Source organism: Pezoporus flaviventris, unplaced genomic scaffold, assembly GCF_033815535.1.
Source record: "Pezoporus flaviventris isolate CSIRO_AGI_PZ_B2104156 unplaced genomic scaffold, CSIRO_AGI_Pfla_v1 ptg000029l, whole genome shotgun sequence".
Taxonomy (NCBI): domain Eukaryota; kingdom Metazoa; phylum Chordata; class Aves; order Psittaciformes; family Psittacidae; genus Pezoporus; species Pezoporus flaviventris.
The window spans coordinates 1171307-1191229 of NW_026892577.1; the positions used below are offsets into that span (position 1 = coordinate 1171307).

Here is a 19923-nt window from a genome sequence, read left to right on the forward strand (position 1 = left end):
GTTTCTGGGTGTTGCGAGTTTACAGAAGACAACAGCTTTATTGTGGCAGGTAAGGTCTGAGACATGAGAGGTGATATTGCATGTGCTGTAAATTAGTTTTCAGATAAATAATGTAACGCTTAAAACAGAGGCAGTGGAATAGGAAGCAGAATCTGCTGGCTTCATTATGCCACTTCTGGTTTCCAGCTGTTAAGCTATGTTTGAAAATCAGCTACTGCTCCTGTTTTCCTAAGAAAATAATTGCCAGGGGGATGCCATATGACTGTGAATGGGAAGGGAATGCTGCTTTGAATCCTCTTAGATAATGCACAATATGCCCTTCCTATAGCTGAGACTGGTAACCCGTCCTATGTAGCCTGATACACTGGTTTTAGCCCTCACTCTTCTGCTCTTCCATGCTTTTTCTGCCTGTATCAGGATGCTGCTGCCTACAACACTGCTACAGCACAGGTCAAAAATCATTCACTTGATAAGGTAGCTCGTGGACAACTGTTGCAGCAAGAGCTAGAAGCACAGGATCTAGTTACTGCACAATGCAGGTACTTCTTCCTACTGAAATCAACAGGAGTCAAGAGCCCAGACATCTGTGTAGATCTAAGGCAGGCCTGCAGAATGTACATGCAGAATCATCTGTGCTGGCACAATGGCTCTGCATCACCCTCCAGTTGTGAGACAGTACCCAAGGGCTGTGCTGACTGACACCACCACTCCTGAAACTCTGTTCTCCTGTAAAAAGATGCAGTTATAGCTTTATACTCTATCCTCCCAGACTCAGTTTCTTCAGCTGACCCAAGATGACGTGATACTTGGTTATGCTGTTTGATACTGCCAGTCTGTCCTCTGGAACACAGAAGAAGACAGAACAGAAATTAGGAATTCTTACAGCCTCCACCATCTGTCTCACACGTAGCCGCAAGGTGTGCAGTGTGACTGGTCAACGTGAAGAGCAGCAGCAGGCTTTTCCTATCATTCCTCCCACTTCCAAGTGACATGCACAGCTTCAGTGAAAGGTTCTTTGTGGTGAAACTGAAAACTGAATTCAGATTAACCACCACTCATCTATGTGGAGTGGTCTTATTTTACATATCAATACAAGCTACAGTAGAAATGTGACAGAAACTGTTAAAATCCTTTTATAGTGCACAACATTCTTGTTAAAAGTGAATTTATAGGCTGCATGGTATTTGTTGCACTCTTGTGCTTTTTAGTGTTTAATTATTGGTTAATGTGGCTTGCCTCTCTAAGAACACTTTGTTAGTGTATTGTATATTTGAGACAAAGAGGCATCTGTGGGATATTTTGCTCTTGTACCTAATGAGTGAAAGGCCTTTCTTGTCTAAGTACTAGGAAAGGTCAAACACAGACTTCAAGAAAGCAAGAATCATCTTCAGAAATGCAAGATTAGTGTTTGCATGAGACCGGACACAATAGGGTTTCCTCAGCAAGGTGTTGAGCCTTTCACCTCATATTGAACCTTCCACCACTTTGCATTTTGTACTGTATTCCAAAGTCTTTGGAATAGGGAATATTCCTTACCACGTGTGTACTGCATTGTACAATGGGCCCCAGTCTTGTTTGGATCCTCTCTTAAGACTTTCTGTGTTAGGGTCCAAAAGCATATTACTCATAATGAATTTGCAATGCAAATTCAACAGCACCCTATTAGTCACATAGAGTATAAGAATAGAAAATTGTTCAAGAGTCCAATTCAATAACTTTGGACTGAAAAATTAAGTATTTTAAGCATATTCTGAAAGACAGTTTATGCATAGCTGCACTCTGTAGTCCAGCAGAAGCACTGGTTTGGGGAAAACAACGTAGAACCATGACTGTACAATGAATCAGTTTGACCTATGAAGATGGTTTAGAACACCTGATGAAAACACTTTAATAAAACACCACAGTAATTAAAACAACACAGTAGTATTAATCACATAATGAAGTGCTAATGCTGTGTATTTATATTTTGTAGGATTCTTTTGAATCCTTGAACAAACTTGAAAATTAAGCTGAGAAAGCTGCAAATAAATTCCTGATTGAAAAGGTGCAATTTTAAAGTCATCAGGAAAGTACCTAGAAATCAGCTTTTCATGTACTATAGTGTTATTCTAATCTTCTATTATAATAAAAAGTTATATTGATCATATTAAGTGTCAGCCATTGCCTTTGAAACAACGTATTTGGTCGACATCCTCCTTTAGGATAGCTTTGTTGGAGTAAATGGATTCACACAAGGAATTCATTTTGATGGGCAGTATCATTGCATGGATCAGAGCATTTGCGAACTTGCAAAGAGTTTCCCATTAATGGCATCGAGCCACAGTAAATCGTGCTTCAGGTTTTGCCTCAAGTTTCACAAGTGTGTTAAATTCTCATGGGAACCCAACACACCTCTGGGTTAATGCTCAACTAAGTTATTAATCTATAAGAAATTTAGGGGATGACTGACATGCACTATGAAGAAAAGAAGATTGTGTTTTGGGAGTTCAGTGGGATAGAAATCCCTGCTCCTGTATGTGTTCTTTTAAAACGTCTGGGATTCATCAATGCAACTAACAGTAAGTTTTTGTTGTTTTGTTGCCCTCTTAATAAAATGACTTTGCTTTTCAGTTGAAATTAGGGAATATTCATTCCAATGCCTTTTCTGTAATATGAAATGCATTTCATTCTGTATCAATAACGTGAAAGATTCCCAGGTTTGAAAATCTAAATGCTAGTGTTCACTATACCTAGAATGCCTTCTTTGTCTAACTTGTTAGGTCAATATACATTAACAATGAGAGTCAGCTGGAAGATGCAGGAGTCTTGCAACTGTGAATCCTGTGTAAGAGAATTTGCTTTAGAACCAGTACAAAACTGGCCTTAGATGGTCCAAACGATGATGAAGCCGCTTCTTTTTGTGTCTCTGGCTGCTATACCAGACAATTTCCAGCCTACTGAAGACCTCAAGAAGTCACTGTGAAAGTGTGAAGGTTCCAGACTCTTGCCTCCTGTTTCACAATTTACTGAAAGAGTAGAAACTTCAATGCAATTCCGCTACTATGTTTGACCACCACGTGGTATGTTGAAGCAGAGAGTATTGTTGTAACATCATGAAATGAGTAAGGGGAGTTACTTGCTGTATGTAACCAGGAAAGCAGGAATTAAACCTTTAGAATATATGGCTGGTTTGAATTACTTACAGTTGCCCAGAGAAGCTGTGGCTGCCCCACCCCTGGCAGTGTTCAAGGCCAGGTTGGACACAGGGGCTTGGAGCAAGCTGTTCTAGTGGAAGGTGTCCCTGCCTGTGGCAGGGGTTGGAACTGGATGAGCTTTAAGGTCCCTTCCAACACAAACCAGTCTGTGACTCTATGGTTATAGCAATTTGATATTATTACATATTCTTTTAATACTCATGAGCATCTTCTGCAAACTCTATACTCACAGCTGACAGAGAGTGCTAATGATTGCTTTATCTGATTGGTGTGATAATAGAAAGCAGAAGTCTATTTTAAGGAATTCTTAAAGTAGGATCATCAGGATGTCAGAAATAATCACTCAGCACACTTCCTAAATTGCTGCTATTTATACAAGAGAACTATGAGAAAATAAGAGCAACGAGGGGCATTACAAAGCCCACTGCTCCAAATCGGAAGCCAGATTCATCATTACACTAAACTCAATTCTAATGGCACTGGCAATGGGAAAAGAATAGAATTGAGAGGAGAAAACATATATTAAAGCTTTATTTTTCTTTTAGTCTGCAACATACAATGCTCATGATTAAATGAGCATTTAATTGCCTGATTTTCCAGACTTGTAATGCTCTGTTGGATAACTTAAAAATACTGAAGTCACATTTCTCCCTGTTGAATTACTAATACACATGCTTACATTTAACTCTGCTTTATTGTCTTCGGTATAAACACCACCACTGATAAATGATTAATTTAGGAGTCTATTCCTCTTCAAAGAATACATTTGTTACTTTATTTGCTGGAGCAGAGAGCTTAGTGATTAACCTACACATTTATATGGAAACATGTATTAAAGATGCTCCGCCAAGGGCATCATCCTTTTGTCTGCAATTTTCACCTCTTCTGCTCCTCAGACCTTAGAGAAGCTTAAAAGCAGGTGAAAGACGCGTTACCATCAGGTTCATCCTTACATTTCCACTCCTCGATACAGCCCTCTAGGGCTTTCCTGCTCAAGCTTCTAGAAGCAGAAAAGTCGCTTAATCCAAGGAGTAACAAGCCCCATCTCGGCCCGCGTGAGCGGATGTCTCGGGCATTTATTCCAAACAGCTCAGGCGCCGTTTATTTTTGACCGAGACAAAGACAAAGCTCAGGAACAAGGACCGGCGCGGCCCCGCCTGCTGCATTCCCTCTCATTACCTCAGAGTGGGGCTGGCGCCCGCCATGCCCACAGCCTGCGGAGGCCTTGGCCCCACCTCCCGCTGCTGTTTGACCCTCCCGGGCCACCGTCGCGCCCGGTAGCGGCGTCTCCGCGGCCTTGGCGCGCTCGGCGGTGCTGGGCCGGCGGCGGCTGAGGGCCTGCGGCGCCGCGCAGCGATGTCGGGGTCGAGCAGCAGCGATGGGGTCACCTCTTCCTCGGGGAGTTCGAGCTCGGAGCGCGGCCGCGCCTCGCTGCCGTCCACCTCGCGGAACGGCGCCGTGCCTCAGCGGCGGCTGCAGGGGCTCTCGCCGGGCTCCGCCGACAGAGACATGGAAGAGGCGGGTGCGGAGGACGAGCAGCCGCAGCGGCTGGAGGGCGGCGAGGGCGATGAGCAGAGCAGGAGGATCATCCGGAACCAGTACCGGGAGCTCATCTACAGCGTGCAGCGTAAGCCCGGGAGCGGCGGCCGGAGCCCGGCCTCACGGTGTGAGGAGCCCGTAACGCTCCCCTGGAACACCGGGTTCCTCGGGCTGCTGAAACGATGGGCCTGCGGTTGGATCCACATCTTGCCTCCCTGGAAGCGTTTACATGCCCTGGGATAGCAAGGGTATGAGGGATTTACCCGCCCCAACCGCATTGATGCGGCGGGCCAAACTGTCAGCTTTAGACCTGGAGCTAAACGCAGAGCCTTTAATTTTGTCTTAATGGTGTTTGAGCTTTAATTTGGGTGCAAGTTATCTGCCCGGCCTTGAAAGTTGTTCGTGGGCTTTCCGAAAGTGCTGTGGGATTTTCAGCAGCTCTCTAGATAGACGTGACAGCACTTCCCATCTGTGTCGTTGGAGTGTGATGGTTTTCCCATAGAAACATCATGGTTGTTGGAGTATGCCGTGCTGCATTTAGCATTGTGTGGTGCTGGTGTTTTCTGCATGCTCAGTAAATGTGTGGTGGTGTTTTACAAGGGAATACAATGCAGTTCATGGATTATCCGGGCTGTGTTTATGCAGAAACCAGCAGCGGTATGTCAGGTCACTGAGATGGTGTAAGTCTTTAAAAGCAGCGTTGTGAGTAGCTGTTTAGAACTGGACCTCTGAAGCCGTGTTAAATCGTACATAGACTGTGATATACAACTGACTGTGTTTGGCATGGTGATTTTCAGAAGTCATCAAGCATTCATTTGGGGGGTTTTGTTTGTTTGTTCCTTGAAAATCCTTAGTAACCTAAAGGTAAGATGAGTAACATGGTAGCTGGTAGCAGCCTTGACGCAGATACAGGTGTTTTACTGGAACCATGAGGGATCTGCTAGCATAAATTCATAGAATCCCAGGCAGGTTTGGGTTGGAAGGGACCTTAAAGCTCATCCAGTTCCAGCCCCCTGCCACTGGCAGGGACACCTTCCACTAGAGCAGCTTTCTGCAAGCCCCTGTGTCCAAACCTGGCCTTGAACACTGCCAGGGATGGGGCAGCCACAGCTTCTCTGGGCACCCTGTGCCAGCGCCTCACCATCCTATGTATGTATAGATACATCCATATAGGATGTATCTATATAGATATCTATCTATATAGATATCTATCTATAGATATCTATACTGTATAGATCCAGTATAGATCTCACACCATTGAAGGAAATGAAAAATTACTTCAAACTGAGTTAATGCATACACATTAATAAAAACGGAGCCTACGTAATCTTGCAATTAATGTACTATAACTATATTCTGTATTTTTATGTGTGTGACCCAGCCAGTTCTGATTAAGGTGTAAATCTGTATTTCTCGATGCTTCTATATTTAAGTAACATAAGATTTCATTTGTTTGTCCCCCAGAAAATCGTGAGGATATGCTGAGTTCAAAAAGCAACAGGCTGACAGAAGCTTTGGAAGAAGCCAATAAACTGTTTAGTGGAGGTAAAACAAATTCTGTGGTCCTTGTTAGAGGCCTTTGCTTGACAGTTGGCCAAGTGTGAGGCGATGGTGCCTTAGAAACAAAAAAGGGAAGGAGAATGTGTAGTTGAAGAGGAATTACTCGAATATGTTGATATGAGAAAACTAATATTAATTTAGTGTTTTTTGTGCTTGGAAGTTCTCACTGCTTTATCTTGACACTGCAGAGCAGTATACATAAGCAGTAGATAAAGAAGGTATCAGTTAGTGGGTTTCATTTCACTTAGATAGAAACCATCTCAATAAAGAAGGCATTTTATTCTTTGGGGTGCTGTGTTATTTTTCCGTGCTTGCCTTTGGCATTGTCATCCTCTCCTTTTCCTTTTTTCTTATTTTTTGATGCAGATACTATTATAAGGATTATGTAAGTACAGGTGTTAGAGGTCATTGCAATAAAATGATTTATAAGGCTTTATACCTAAGATAGTCTGTATGCTAAATTTTCATGTTGTTTTTTTTGACAATTTCATCTTATTAACATAAAATCTTTCCTGTAACAGTTTCCAGTGCACGAGAGGCTGCCCTTGATGCCCAGTTTCTTGTCTTGGCATCAAATCTAGGAAAGGAGAAGGCCAATGAGTTGCACTGTGAAATGACAACATTTGATTCACTAGTATTTGCAGAAGACTTGGTAAGTTCTAGACTGAATTTGCCAACAGTTTTGCTAGGGGTTTGCCCTGTTTGTTTTAGAGCAAGTTTTCAGGCAGTACAGGACAGTTCTGATGGAATTTAACTCTTCCTGTGAATTTCTTTGATTAACTTTCTGTTTAGTGTTGGTAATTGTTCTAAACTATGTATTGAGTATTTCCAGTATGCAGAGGGGAAAATATAACTTAAAATGCAGACATCCCCTCCCTTTGGTGCATTGGAACTCCTTCATCACACTTTGGTTTGTGTTCTTATGGTAGCCTTGTACACTTCCTTTATGCTCACTGTTTTGTAGCTTCAGTAGCGCTGAGTAATTACTTTATTCTCTCCACTGGTTTACATGTTTTAGGAGTTCTTAATGCCCCACGTCACTGACATGACATGGGACTTTAGATTACTTGCATTCTTTTAGACTTGACATGTTTGCCTCTTTGTACTGTGACTGGGTGGAAGAGTCACTTTAGAATAGCTTTGAAGAAGAATTTGGGTTTTTCCTTCCTCCCCTCCCTGAAAATTTCTTCTTGTGTTACAGCAGATTAATGAGGAGTGTGAGTCTTTGGTCAAGTGTAGAACTCTGCAATATAAAATAAGCCCATCAAGTTAAATTGTTTTGAAGTGTTTTTTTCTGGGGAAGTCTGGCTGCTGGCTGTAAGGTTGAGTCAAATAAGCTGTTTTATGATGTTGAGGAGCTAAGCTTCCTGGATGTGTGTGGTGTTAAGAAACTGTGAGACGCCTTAGCTTTATAGTGCAATTTAAGTAGTCCTGGAATGGTTTGGGTTGGAAGGGACCTTAAAGCTCATCTAGTTCCAATGGCCTGCCATGGGCAGGAACACCTACTATCCTACATGGTCGTTTCATTGAAGTTCTGTTGGAGCATAGGCAGTTTTATTTACCTATAGCTCTTTTTTTCCAATGCTTGCTGTGAATACAAGTGTGTATGTGAGTGTTTTTCTGTTTTCACAGTATCTGCAGGGAAGTCGAGGTTCTTGTGCAGTGGTATTAAGTATTAATCTAGCAAAACAAAACACTGTGATACAGTATTTCACCATTAAAGTATTTGCTGATCTTTCTCTAAGTGAATTTTCATTGCAGGTTTTTTTTATCTTCTAGTTAACTTTCATGGGTATAAATCGCATAGAAGCAGAAGAAAATGATAATGATTCTGAGAGCATTTCAGGCTATTTGCCTAGTGATGCCTGGCATAAACTGGGAGAAGAAACAGAAAAGTACTTCAGAAGAGCACCTTCTTTTCACTACATGTAAGTTTATTTAAGTAAATAGTATAAACTGCAGCACAAGTCAATGGCCTTAATTGATTCTTATCATTAATGCCCTGGGCTTGAGTAGAGTTTAATCTTGGGTCACAGAGTATCAATAAGAACTCGTGTGCTCTTTGTTCTTATGGTATGGTGAGCTCTTTGTCTCCAAAATCTTTCGTAATGTTTCTTTTTCTGATTTTGATTTGTCTTGGCTACAAAATAGCATCACTTGTATCTAGTAGAGAAAACAAGATATTCTTTATTTACGTGCTTCAGACCAAACCCAGTAGAAGCGATTGTCTTTCTTTCAAAAGCTGACTCTTCCCTCATCTTTCTCTTGCCGTACAAGTTGCAGCCAGAATCATGAATACAGGAAGCCTTTTCCCCCCACCCTATATAGTTTTGGAAGGTCAGTCCCTCAGGGTCTGTATCTTGATGATTCTGTTCTCAAGAAGAGACCAACAGTTCTTCTTGTATATCTGTGTTAATGGGTTGTCTTTTAGAATCTTGCATTCTGTCTCTGCCTTCAGAAGAAATCACCTGATTACTGGCAAGTGGCCTGTGTACAATCAGCATCATCTCTCGTTTTGCGTAAGCAACCCATTGGTAGGGGCCTTTTTAGCTGCTGTCAAGTGACCCTTAGTCACCTGGCTTATAGACAGCTCTCCAATTTAAATCTCTCATAAAGACAGCCATAGCAGGATCTAGTTGAATTAAATATCAGCAGTAGAGTTGAGAGAGTATTACTTAGTTGTCTATGCTTTCACACTTGTTCCACCACCCAATAAGTCTCACTGTAAGAAGGCTGTTGAATCTACTAATTTGATCATACAATATCTGATATTTAATGGTGGATGGCTAATTAAGATGATTCCAACTTGGCTTTGCACGTTCAAACTCTAAAAGATAAGTGTTTTCAAAACCTTTTTACTATTTTAAGACAAAACTGGCTGCAAGAAAGACTGTTTTCTCATTAATTACAATTTTGAATTAAGTAGTGATGGACTTCTTTTTACACACATCTCCTTTTAATGGAGGATGTGTGAATACAAAGTATTAATATAATAAAGTGTAGTTCTCAGTTTAGGAAAAGAACTGCTAGTTTCTGACTCTATTCTTGATGGGCTCAAACTTGAAGAGGGGAAGTTCAGGTTAGATATAAGGAAGAAGTTCTTTTCTGTGAGGGTGGTGAGGCACTGGAATGGGTTGCCAAGGGAAGTTGTGAATGCTCCATCCCTGGCAGTGTTCAAGGCCAGGTTGGACAGAGCCTTGGGTGCCATGGTTTAGTGTGAGGTGTCCCTGCCCATGGCAAGGGGGTTGGAACTAGATGATCTTAAGGTCCTTTCCAAGCCAAACTATTCTATGATTCTAAGTGCTGTAAAATATTTGGGTACCTGCTGAACTAACTTGAATTGAATCTCAGTTCACACTCTCTCCTTTAGGCATCTAGCTTGATGGAGATTCAAGGCACCCAAAGTAAGGAGCCTAAGTTCCTTATATAGTCAATGGAGAGAGGCAAGCACTTCAAGAAAGTGCTGAAATCTAGCACCTATATTGCATTGTTTAATGAGAAATGTTGGGTCTCTTCTTAGTGTACTGAATGTTATTATGATAGACTATATATGAAAAAATTGTAAACCTGAACTTACAGAAACTAAACAATAGATAAAAAAGAGATAAATACTGTATGGAGAGAGTTTTCAGACAGGAAAGTCAGTAATAAATTCAAATGGAGATAGAAGAGCGTAGGAAGTTAATTTCTTACTCAGTTTTCAGAAAAGGAGATTTAAAATTTTCTGTTAAAGTTGGAATAATTGCACCAAATTTTATGCATCTGTTGTTAACTCTGCTATGAGGCTGCCAACATATATTGGGAACAACCTTAGGGGATGGCTGTTTACAGAAATCTGCGTGTGCTGAGGCTTTATTTTTAGACATCAGTCATTACTTTGCATCTTTTTCAGCAGATCAGTTACTCACTTTGTGGATTTCTTAGCATATCATATATTTCCATATATGTTCTTTTTATCTTGGTTAGGTTGGGATCTTTCAAGTCTGATCCTCCTGTACCAAGGCAGCGGATTGAGAGGCAGAAAAAGACTACAGGAACAGAAGAAAAAAGGGCAATGCCTGCTCAGGTTTGTGAACTGTTATCTTTATTGATGATTTCTTATGGCACAGTTATTACAACTGACTTGTAAATCTTTCTAGTTCATGATGGTTTGGGGTTTGTTGTTAGGAACTGTATAGTGCTAAAGGATTCAGACTAAAGAATTCAGACTTCATTATTAGGATTCTCAATTTGTTTTGTGTGGACTGCAGTATTTCACTGAGTGGAAGGAAGTAGGATTTACAGCCTGTTTTTACAAGTTCAAATTACTTTATTTGCTCTGATGCTTGTTGCTTTGAAAGGAAATGAAACTTCTCTATATTAGTGCATTTTCAACTTTTAGTTAAAAAAGCATCTAACAGTCTACTTCATTTGCACAGAAATGCACGTAACAACAGACTAATTGACTCCTTTAATCACTATTTTCTCTGCTGTTTTCCCATTCCTTCTGTTGTACTCTGGCAGAAAGGCCGAAGTCTGAGAATACTTCCAGGGAGGCTTCCTTTGAAAGAATTAACCATGTTGATACAGGGAGCCTCTGGCTGATAATGCCAGTATGTAGAGGCAACGTCATAGAATCGCAGACTGGTTTGGGTTGGAAGGGACCTCAGTGCTTATCCAGTTCCAACCCCCAGCCACAAGCAGGGACACTTTCTGTTGCAGCAGGTTGCTCCAAGCCCTGTCCAAACTAGCCTTGAACACTGCCAGAGATGGGGCAGCCCCAGCTTTTCTGGGCACCCTCATAGTGAAAATGTTGAGTATGGCTTTCTAAATGCAGCCTACTTCAGAATAATCCAAATAGTGATAGCAAATATTCTGATACAGTTTGTACTGGGAAGAAGAGGAGCTGGGGATTTAACTATATCTAACACAGATTTATATATATGTATGTGTAGAAGTTTCTGTAGCTTGCAGGGTGGTCAAAGGGAAATTGTTAACTAACAGGAACAGCAAACAGGTTGCTGAGGACCGCTTGAGAAGCGTATTTGGTACTGTGCAGGTTACAGTCCTTGGAGGGTGCTTTGGAGTCCCCTGCTATACAGCTCATGAGCAAATCTGAAATCACAGTCGTGTCCTTTGACTATGTTAAACTTCACTTTTCTTACATGTAAACTTAGATGCTTTTCTGAAAAGATCTTTAACTTTTCTTTCTTTTAATGAATTGCTATTCTGCACTTATAAATGAACTTCTACAATAAACTCACAGACTCTGTGCCATTAGGCGTAACTTGGAAAGTTATAATTGGAAAGTAAACGTAGCCCTGTAAATAGGCTGAAAACATACAAACTACAGCCTTTCAGGTTGATTCTGTAAGATGGGAATTGGTTCCTAAGCCACTGTGTAAGTTGTCTTACGTTTCATACGTGTGTCTGTGACTCTGCATAAGTGGCATAGAGAGAAAAATACACCTTTTAAGTTAGGTGTTCATAAAAAGCCCTTTTCATCTTCTTGTCTTGCTACAGGGGTTATTTGAGGTGACACTGTGTTTCTTTTTTTCCAGTTAAAAAAAATGGAGGAGTCTCACCAGGAAGCTACAGAAAAAGAAGTAGAGAGGATCTTGGGATTATTGCAGACTCATTTTCAAAATGATCGTAAGTATGATTCCAGTAAGCTTTTAAAGCATTAATATAAGAAGATGAACGCTCTTAATCTACAGTTAAGAGTGATTAGACTATAACAACAAAATCAGTTGGAGTTTGCAAGTAGAAAACTCTCAGACAGGTTGAGAGGGCTGGGCTTGTTCAGCTTAGAGAAGACCCTGGGGAGACCTTAGAGCAGCTCCAATACCTAAAGGTATATACCTACAAGAAATCTGGAGAGGGGCTTTGGACAAGGGCCTGTAGGGACAGGCCAAGGGGAATGGCTTTAACCTGCCAGAGGGGAGACTGAGATGAGCTCTTAGGCAGAAGCTCTTCCCTGTGAGGGTGCTGAGGCACTGGCACAGGGTGCCCAGAGAAGCTGTGGCTGCCCCATCCCTGGCAGTGTTCAAGGCCAGGTTGGACACAGGGGCTTGGAGCAAGCTGCTCTAGTGGAAGGGGTCCCTGCCCGTGGCAGGGGCTGGAACTGGATGAGCTTTAAGGTTCTTTCCAACCCAAACCAGCCTGGCATTTTACGGTTCTTCCAGGATTCTATGAAATCTTCATGTTGAAGGATACAGACTATTTTTATGAACACTAATTGACTGCTGTTTGCTGCAAAGTAAATTGAAACCCTATCCTCTCTCTCTTACTACAACATGCCGTTTTTCAGAGGGGATCAAATAGTTACCAAGTATGTGTATGTGTATGTGTGTGGCAAAAGATGGAAGAAAATAATAATCTCTAGGAACTGTTTCTTTCTTCAGGCAACTGAGAATTCAGCTTTGTAACTAAATGGACATAAACAGTCAATCAGCTTTTAAAAGGAGCCCTGACTTTATGTTTGCATGTATTAGGTCTGTGTACCGCCTGTTTGGTTTTTTAACAACCCCTTTTTTCCATGTCCAGCTAGTACACCTATTTCCTTCTTTGATCTTGTGATTGATCCCAACTCCTTTGCACGCACTGTGGAAAACATCTTTCATGTGTCCTTCATTATAAGGGTAAGGCATGACATGTTCTTGAAATCTTATTTTGGATATTGGAGTTAACTAGAAAGATGATTTTTGTTTTTATGGCTTCAAGACTGACAGATTAGGATTTAAATATTAGGAATCCTGATTTGTTTTCTACAAACAGTCTGTGATATTTTAGGAATTGAATAAAAAAGAAACCAGAGTTGACAGTGTAATATTTTTTATTAGATTTTTCTATTATAGTTAATTTACCAACAAAACAGTAACGAAACTTTTGCTGTTATGCACATCTCAAAAAGGGATTCTGCCTCACGTTATGTTAGATTTTAGAAGAGTAGTCAGGGAGTATAGAAGTGTTATTGAGGCTGAAGGAAAGTATGTTAGTGCAGTGTTTAATATACCTTTCGAATCTGTAGATTTGCACTTCATACTTAGTCAAATAACATGAATTTGGGAAAACAGAAAAACTTACAAATATATTTGTCTAAATTTGGGTTTATAGTGAAAAGTGATGTGATCATGGAGGGTTCAGTCCAGTATATTTAATGAATAATGATTTTTAATAAAACAGATTATTTTTCTAATCCAGGTTACCAGTTGTCCTATATCAGCTGCATTCTTTGTGAATGAGTGAATGCTGTGTTTAAACTATTCTTATTTGGTATGCCAGTTAAGACTGTATCAATACATGTACTTGTTTATGATGTAATATATTAAAATGTGAAATCTCAGTGCATTACCTTAATCATGTCTAACTTATGAAACTTTAAATCCTGTCTTTTCAGGATGGTTTTGCAAGAATAAAGCTGGATGACGATAAATTGCCAATAATAGGTAAAATCCAGCTTTAAAAGACTTAATTATTGGGGTTTTATTTTCTTATTGAAAAGTAGCTACATCTTGCGTGTTCACGAAGTTTCAGGTGTATTTTTAGCTGCAAGAGTAGAGATTTGGGGATATCCAGTGAGTGCAATTGAAGGCATAAAGAGATTTATGAGAGGAACCAAAAGTATTGAGTCTGTTTAATAAAAGGAAAGGGAATAACCCTTTATTTCAAAGTGATATTTTCACTAATACATAAACGAACATTGTTAGGTTTTGCTGAGAAAACAGATTTTTAGATGCAAGAAGTCTCCTTTACCTGTATTGGGGAAGTGCTGCATCTTCAGAACAGTTGTAAGGGAAATGCTATCCTATGTAGGAGGTCTTCAGCTTTCATTCTCATGGGATATCAGTGGGATTACAACTGGTGGGATTTTGGAAAGGCTGAAATACTTAGGACCTTCTGTGACTGAAATGTTAGTTCCTCAATTTTTAGGAGTTAAGACTAAAGAAATTTCTTCAGGAGTGTGTGATACAGGCTATTGCTGGAGACTATCTTCATGCAGCATGTATCATTGATTTGCTTTTTGTGAAGCTTTTGCACTCCTGGAGGAGGCTGACTTTATGAGTATAAAGACTCTGGAAATGCTGTATTTTGCACAGAGCCTTCAGAAGACAACGAGGAAAGGGAGGATGGCCATAGTGCTGGAGCGAGGAACCAGGTTGTCTTGTCTCTGAACTATAAAGACTGGAAGGTATAATAGATAGCTCTCGATACTTCTGATTATTTTTTGTTGTTAAGTGTAGGACTATATGTACTGCATTGTTACATACTCTAATGAGGACAGGAGTTCCTGTATTATCACTGCATTTAACTTTATGGATTCCAGAACAATCACAAATCTAGTGAATGCTTTTAACTGCAAGAACACTGAGAACTGGGATAGCAATTTCATCTTTGATCCTTGAAGCCTGCCCAGTTTAAGTGCTTTTAAGTTGTGCAGTGACTTGCTTTTACTGTTTTGTATAAGGACTGCATAAATAGCATCTGTTTCTTCCCTTCCTGAATGATAGTTGCTTTTAGAGGAGTTCTGTGTTCAGTTTCCTCACTGCTTGCTGTTTGTACTAGATCTTAAACAAAAAGTAGTTTTTAGCACGTACAACTCCTTTCCTTTGTCCCTTACTCAAATATACTTAGTAATTTGAAGTAGTGCTTCAGTATGAGAAACTTTATTACTTACATGATGGTAACTTCAACGAAATGGAAATAATTCAGTTCTTGTAACTTACATGCTTTTGTCATTTCTAACCAGGAGATTGTAGAAACATTTGAAATAACAGAACCGATGATTAGCCCTCCTTATCATAGCAATGAAGATGAAATGGAGACAGATTAATTCTTCAGGTAAGTTATTTTAATCAAATTAAATAAGGATACTTATTTTTTTTTAGTAAATCAAACTAAATAAAAAAGGATACAGTGAATGAGTTCCTTATGCATGTTGAAGAACTGCAGGGAAACTACCTGTGACTTATAAATGTAGAAAAACTGTGAGCAGGGCAACTTCGTAACATCTGAACATTGTTGACGTCTTAATGGAACAAAGTAATCTGATCTTCTATGCAGTAGTTAAATGAAAAAAACCCTTTATTTAGAGAAGAGATTCAGAGCAGCCCTGCGGGGAAGGACTTGGGGGTGTTGATCAATGAGAAAATGAACATGAGCCGGCTTCAGTGTGGGCTCGCAGCCCAGAAAGCAACCGTATCCTGGGCTGCATCAAAAGGAGTGTGACCAGCAGGTCGAAGGAGGTGATCCTGCCCCTCTACTCTGCTCTCGGGAGACCTCACCTGGAGCATTGTGTGCAGTTCTGGTGTCCTCAACATAAAAAAGACATGGAACTGTTGGAACAAGTCCAGAGGAGGCCACGAGGATGCTCAGGGGGCTGGAGCACCTCCTGTATGAAGACAGGTTGAGGAAGTTGGGGCTGTTCAGCCTGGAGAAGAGAAGGCTGCGTGGAGACCTCATAGCAGCCTTCCAGTGTCTGAAGGGGGCCCTCAAGAATGCTGGGGAGGGACTCTTCATTAGGGACTGTAGTGATAGGACAAGGGGTAATGGGTTAAAACTTAAACAGGGGAAGGTTAGATTGGATATAAAGAAGTTCTTTCCTGTGAGGGTGGTGAGGCACTGGAATGGGTTGCCCAGGGAGGTTGTAAATGCTCCATCCCTGGCAGTTTTCAAGGCCAGGTTGGACAGAGCCTTGGTTTAGTGTGAGGTGTCCCTGCCAATGGCAGGGGGTTGGAACTGGATGATTCTTAAGGTCCTTTCTAACCCTAACTATTCTATGATTCTATTTTTACATGTGTCAGTCAGTTATTTTTGTAGCTATTTTTGAGTTATTTTTTGTAGCTTTATACTCGGAATGCAGTGCTGTGAAGAATCATAGCTTAATTTTTGTACCTTTTCTTTTAACCTGTTGACAGGTGATGTTGTTAATAGATTAGTGTGAGGGACTTGTGGGGAAAAAAAGAAGGGAACACCATCAGGTTCCCTCTAAAATCCATTCAGCCATAGCACTGAATTTTTTTATTGTCACAGTTGTTTGCCAAGTTCCAAATCTTAATGCATGTTGTCTTAACTGGCTTTTCTCTTTTTTTTTTTCCTTTCTTTCCCCCTAGGTGCCTTACAGAAAATATTTTAAAGCATTTCATTCAGAAAGTGTTTTATATGTATATATGTTGTAAAATTATTTCTATTAGAACATCTTGACACTTCCTATGCGCTGGTTTGTTTCTACCTGTCACGGGGTTATTACCATATACTGTCTGTTTATTATGGCTTAGTTTGCTACTTTACATAAAGTTTACAGATGCTTCTAAGTAAAAATGAAATGCTATCCCCCTTCATACATCCCTCGCCTCTCCCCAGTACCGGCCTGCAGGTGGAATTTACATGGTTAACCATCTCTGCTGCGATAATCCTGTTACCTAGGTGAGGTTGGGTGCTGCAGGAGAAACTGATGATGTCTTTCTGATCCTAGTCCTCTGAAAACCAAGGTTTGAGTTTGCAAGTCTGATCTCAGTGGCACATAAAAAGTCTTCCTTCCTTGGACTTAGTTAAAAAGACATCAGGTGTATCTGGTTTTGTAACTAAGGCAGGACAGCTGTATGTGGCCATTATATTATTTTTTTAATACAAAATAAATAATGTTTAGCTCCATCTCCAGAAAATCCTCTTTGGAGGAGCACTGTCTGGAGTTTTTAGGACTTTTTCCTTTATCATCAGGCAGGGTTCTGATCAAGCAGCTGGGGTAGGAGGTCCTGCCGATGCTGTCAGAGCGTGTTTCTGGGGGTGATAACGTGGGCAGGCCCAGAGGGTGTGTGAAAGCACAGTTCCATCATCTCTGCTCTACACCAGAACGCGGAGCTCTTTTAGAGCAGCTCCAGCAAACGGGGCCAGGCCTCCTCCGAGGGCCGCCTCCACCTCGCTTCGCCCCGGCGGGGCGCTGCGGGCAGGGCCGCTGAGGCGAGGCGAGCCGGGCCGCCGTACGCCATGCCTGTCGCCGTGGTGGAGTACAAGGGCTGGAAGGAGGGCTACCGCTGCGGTTACTGCGCGTCGGAGCAGGGGAAGGTCTCCGCCGGTAAGCAGGAGGCGGCGGGATGGGATGGGACGGGATGGGACTGAGACACCGGTCTCCTGTGAAGGGGCAGCGCCGCCGCCCTCACTAAAGATGGCGGGTCCGCCATTTCCTGTGGGCGCTCCCCGTGCGCTGCCCGTAGCAAAGATGGCGGCGGCGGCTGTTTCCGGGTGGCCCGGGGTGCGGTGTATGGCGGCGGGCAGGGCGCTGTCCTGAGCCGGGCGGCGGGGCACGGCCAGGGGCTCACCGCGGAGATGGCGGCGGCCGGCGGCTCTCCGAGCATCGTCGAGTACTTCGGCGGAGAGGATGGCTACCGCTGCGGCTACTGCAAGAACGAGACCGGCAACCTCTCCCACGGTGCGGCCCGCGGGCCGGGCGGGCTGTGAGGGCCGGGACGCTACCGGAGGTAGCTGGAGGCCACGGAGCTGCTCCAGCCTGGGGCTGAGGGACGCCTGTGAGCGGCGGAGTGCAGCAGCCTCCGTCCTGCCGGGGGCGAGCACTGTCCTTCCCCCGACGGCGCCCGCCGCCCCCTGCTCCGGGCGTGGGGGCTCCGAGGTGGCCGGGGTACCCGGGGCAGCCCGCAGAGCCAGGCCGGGCCGGTGTGGGGCCGCGGAGGCCATGGGCTCGCCGGGAAACCTCGCCTCATGGTCGGGATCGATCAGAGTGCTTCTCCAGGCTAGGGTGAACCACGAGAAATAACGGGAAAGCTGTGCAGAGCGTGAACTGTTTAATTGCTGCGATCATAATACGTGCACCCTAAGTAAGGATGTGGTTAGGGTCTCTCCCTCTCTCGGTGCAGTTTTACTCCTGAGGCGCAGCTGTCCTTTCTGACCCTTCACTGGCGGCGGAGGCTCCATCTCCACGGGGTTAACCCAGGGCGCAGTGTGTTGGCCTGGCCAGGCTCGATGGCTCTGGATCTGTGGCTGGACAGGTTTAGCTTAGGGACAGCTCGATGGGAAGTGGTGATGTGCTTTCCTGGGTGAAGAGGTGACACACATTCCCTGAGCTCTGCTCCACCAGGCAGCTGCTGTCCAAGGGGGTCCCTGGGAATGGTGTGCGTCAGCTTCAGCGCTGCTCGGAGGAATTCTGGCTCGGTGTTTCCAACAGATGAGAACAAGATTAAGGAGCAATTCTGTGTTATTTTGTTGATGTATCTCTGGCAAAGATAGCAGGCAGAGAGGTGAACTTTTACCATGTACAGTCAGAGCAGTGTAGAATCAGAATAGCCTGGGCTAGAAGGGACCTTCAAAGCTCATCTGGTCCAGCCCCCCCTGCAATGAGCAGGGACATCTTCAACTAGACCAGGTTGCCCAGCTGGCCTTGAATGTCTCCAGGTATGGCACATCCACTGCCTCTCTGTGCCAGTATTTTACCACAGTTTGATTTGCAAGTTGGTTTGCATCTCAAGGTCTTAGTTTTGGTGTTTTTACACTTTGTGTGTTGAAATCAGTAATTTATGACATACATGAATATGCCCAATCCTTGAAAGTCATTTATTTGTAACTCGCCGTGAGCCACTCAGATTTACAGTCATATTTTTGTATATCTTCTTGTGTTTTAAATCATAGCCATGGTCAGTCAAGTGTGTTGAATGTATTATTTACCGCAGGTATGTGGGCACATTCGATGACAGTTCAAGATTACCAGGATCTCATAGACAGAGGATGGCGAAGGTAAGTTTAAAACAAAAGACAAAGCCCGGTTGACTGGTTAGATAGAGTTTAGAATCCAGTTTTAAAACTTAGGTCTGTGTCCTGGGTTCAGCAGTAGCAGTCATTTTTCTCCATCTTAGTAGCTGGTGCGGTGCTGTGGTTTTGACTTTCAGCCTGGGAACAGCGCTGATAACACCGACGTTTTTAGTTACTGCTCACATGTTTAGTCTGGCCAAGGACTTTGTGAGCCTCATGCTCTGCCAGGGAGGAGGGGAAGCCGAGAGGAAGCCGAGACAGGACACCTGACCCAAACTGACCAAAGAGCTATTCCATACCACAGCACGTCATGCGCAGGATGTAACTGGGAGTTACCCAGAAGGGTTAGTGTACTGCTGGGTCGGGCTGGTGGGTGAGTGAGTTGCATTGTCTTCCCTTGTTCTTTCCTTTATCATTATTATCATTGGTGGTAGCAGTAGAGGTTTGTGTTATACATTAGTTACTGGACTGCTCTTATCTCAACCCATTGGAGTTATATTCTTTTGATTTTCCTCCCCATCCCTCTGGTAGCAGGGGAAGGGAAGAAGGGGGGGAGTGAGAGGGAGACTGCTTTGGCTGACTGGGCTTAAACGACGACAGTCTGTGAAAACAATTGACTAGTTTCTCTTAGTAATTGCAGTAGAACTGTCTCTGCAGTGCTCTTTGAAGTTTTGTAACACGGTTGAACAGGAAAATACTTACAGAATCCCAGACTGCTTTGTGTTGCAAGGGCCCTTACAGCTCACCCAGTTCCAACCCCCTGCCACAGACAGGGACACCTTCCACTAGAGCAGGTTGCTCCAAACCCCTGTGTCCAACCTGGCCTTGAACACTGCCAGGGATGGGGCAGCCACAGCTTCTCTGGGCACCCTGTGCCAACGCCTCAGCACCC

At 42.9% G+C, this 19923-nt stretch overlaps 2 protein-coding genes across 6 annotated transcripts in view; both read left to right on the plus strand.

The window, feature by feature from the left end:
• Positions 1-4455: 4455 nt before the first annotated feature.
• Positions 4456-16469, plus strand: NSMCE4A (NSE4 homolog A, SMC5-SMC6 complex component). Its single transcript, XM_061458603.1, has 11 exons — positions 4456-4821; positions 6198-6278; positions 6815-6945; positions 8073-8221; positions 10260-10359; positions 11834-11924; positions 12819-12913; positions 13672-13720; positions 14372-14463; positions 15022-15113; positions 16385-16469. Exons 1-10 carry the CDS (start codon positions 4551-4553, stop codon positions 15103-15105), a joined length of 1143 nt encoding a protein of 380 aa, XP_061314587.1. The 5' UTR covers positions 4456-4550; the 3' UTR covers positions 15106-15113; positions 16385-16469.
• Positions 16470-16608: 139 nt separating this feature from the next.
• Positions 16609-19923, plus strand: part of ATE1 (arginyltransferase 1) — an 85233-nt gene continuing 81918 nt past the window's right edge. For 2 of the 5 annotated variants that reach the window (XM_061458600.1, XM_061458602.1), the window contains exons 1-2: positions 16609-17346; positions 18953-19016. In XM_061458600.1, coding sequence (XP_061314584.1) covers positions 17259-17346; positions 18953-19016 — 152 coding nt within the window. In that variant the 5' untranslated portion in view covers positions 16609-17258. Of the gene's footprint in view, positions 17347-17389; positions 17701-18952; positions 19017-19923 lie in introns of those variants that run through there. The other 3 variants (XM_061458599.1, XM_061458601.1, XM_061458598.1) reach the window with 3 other exon arrangements.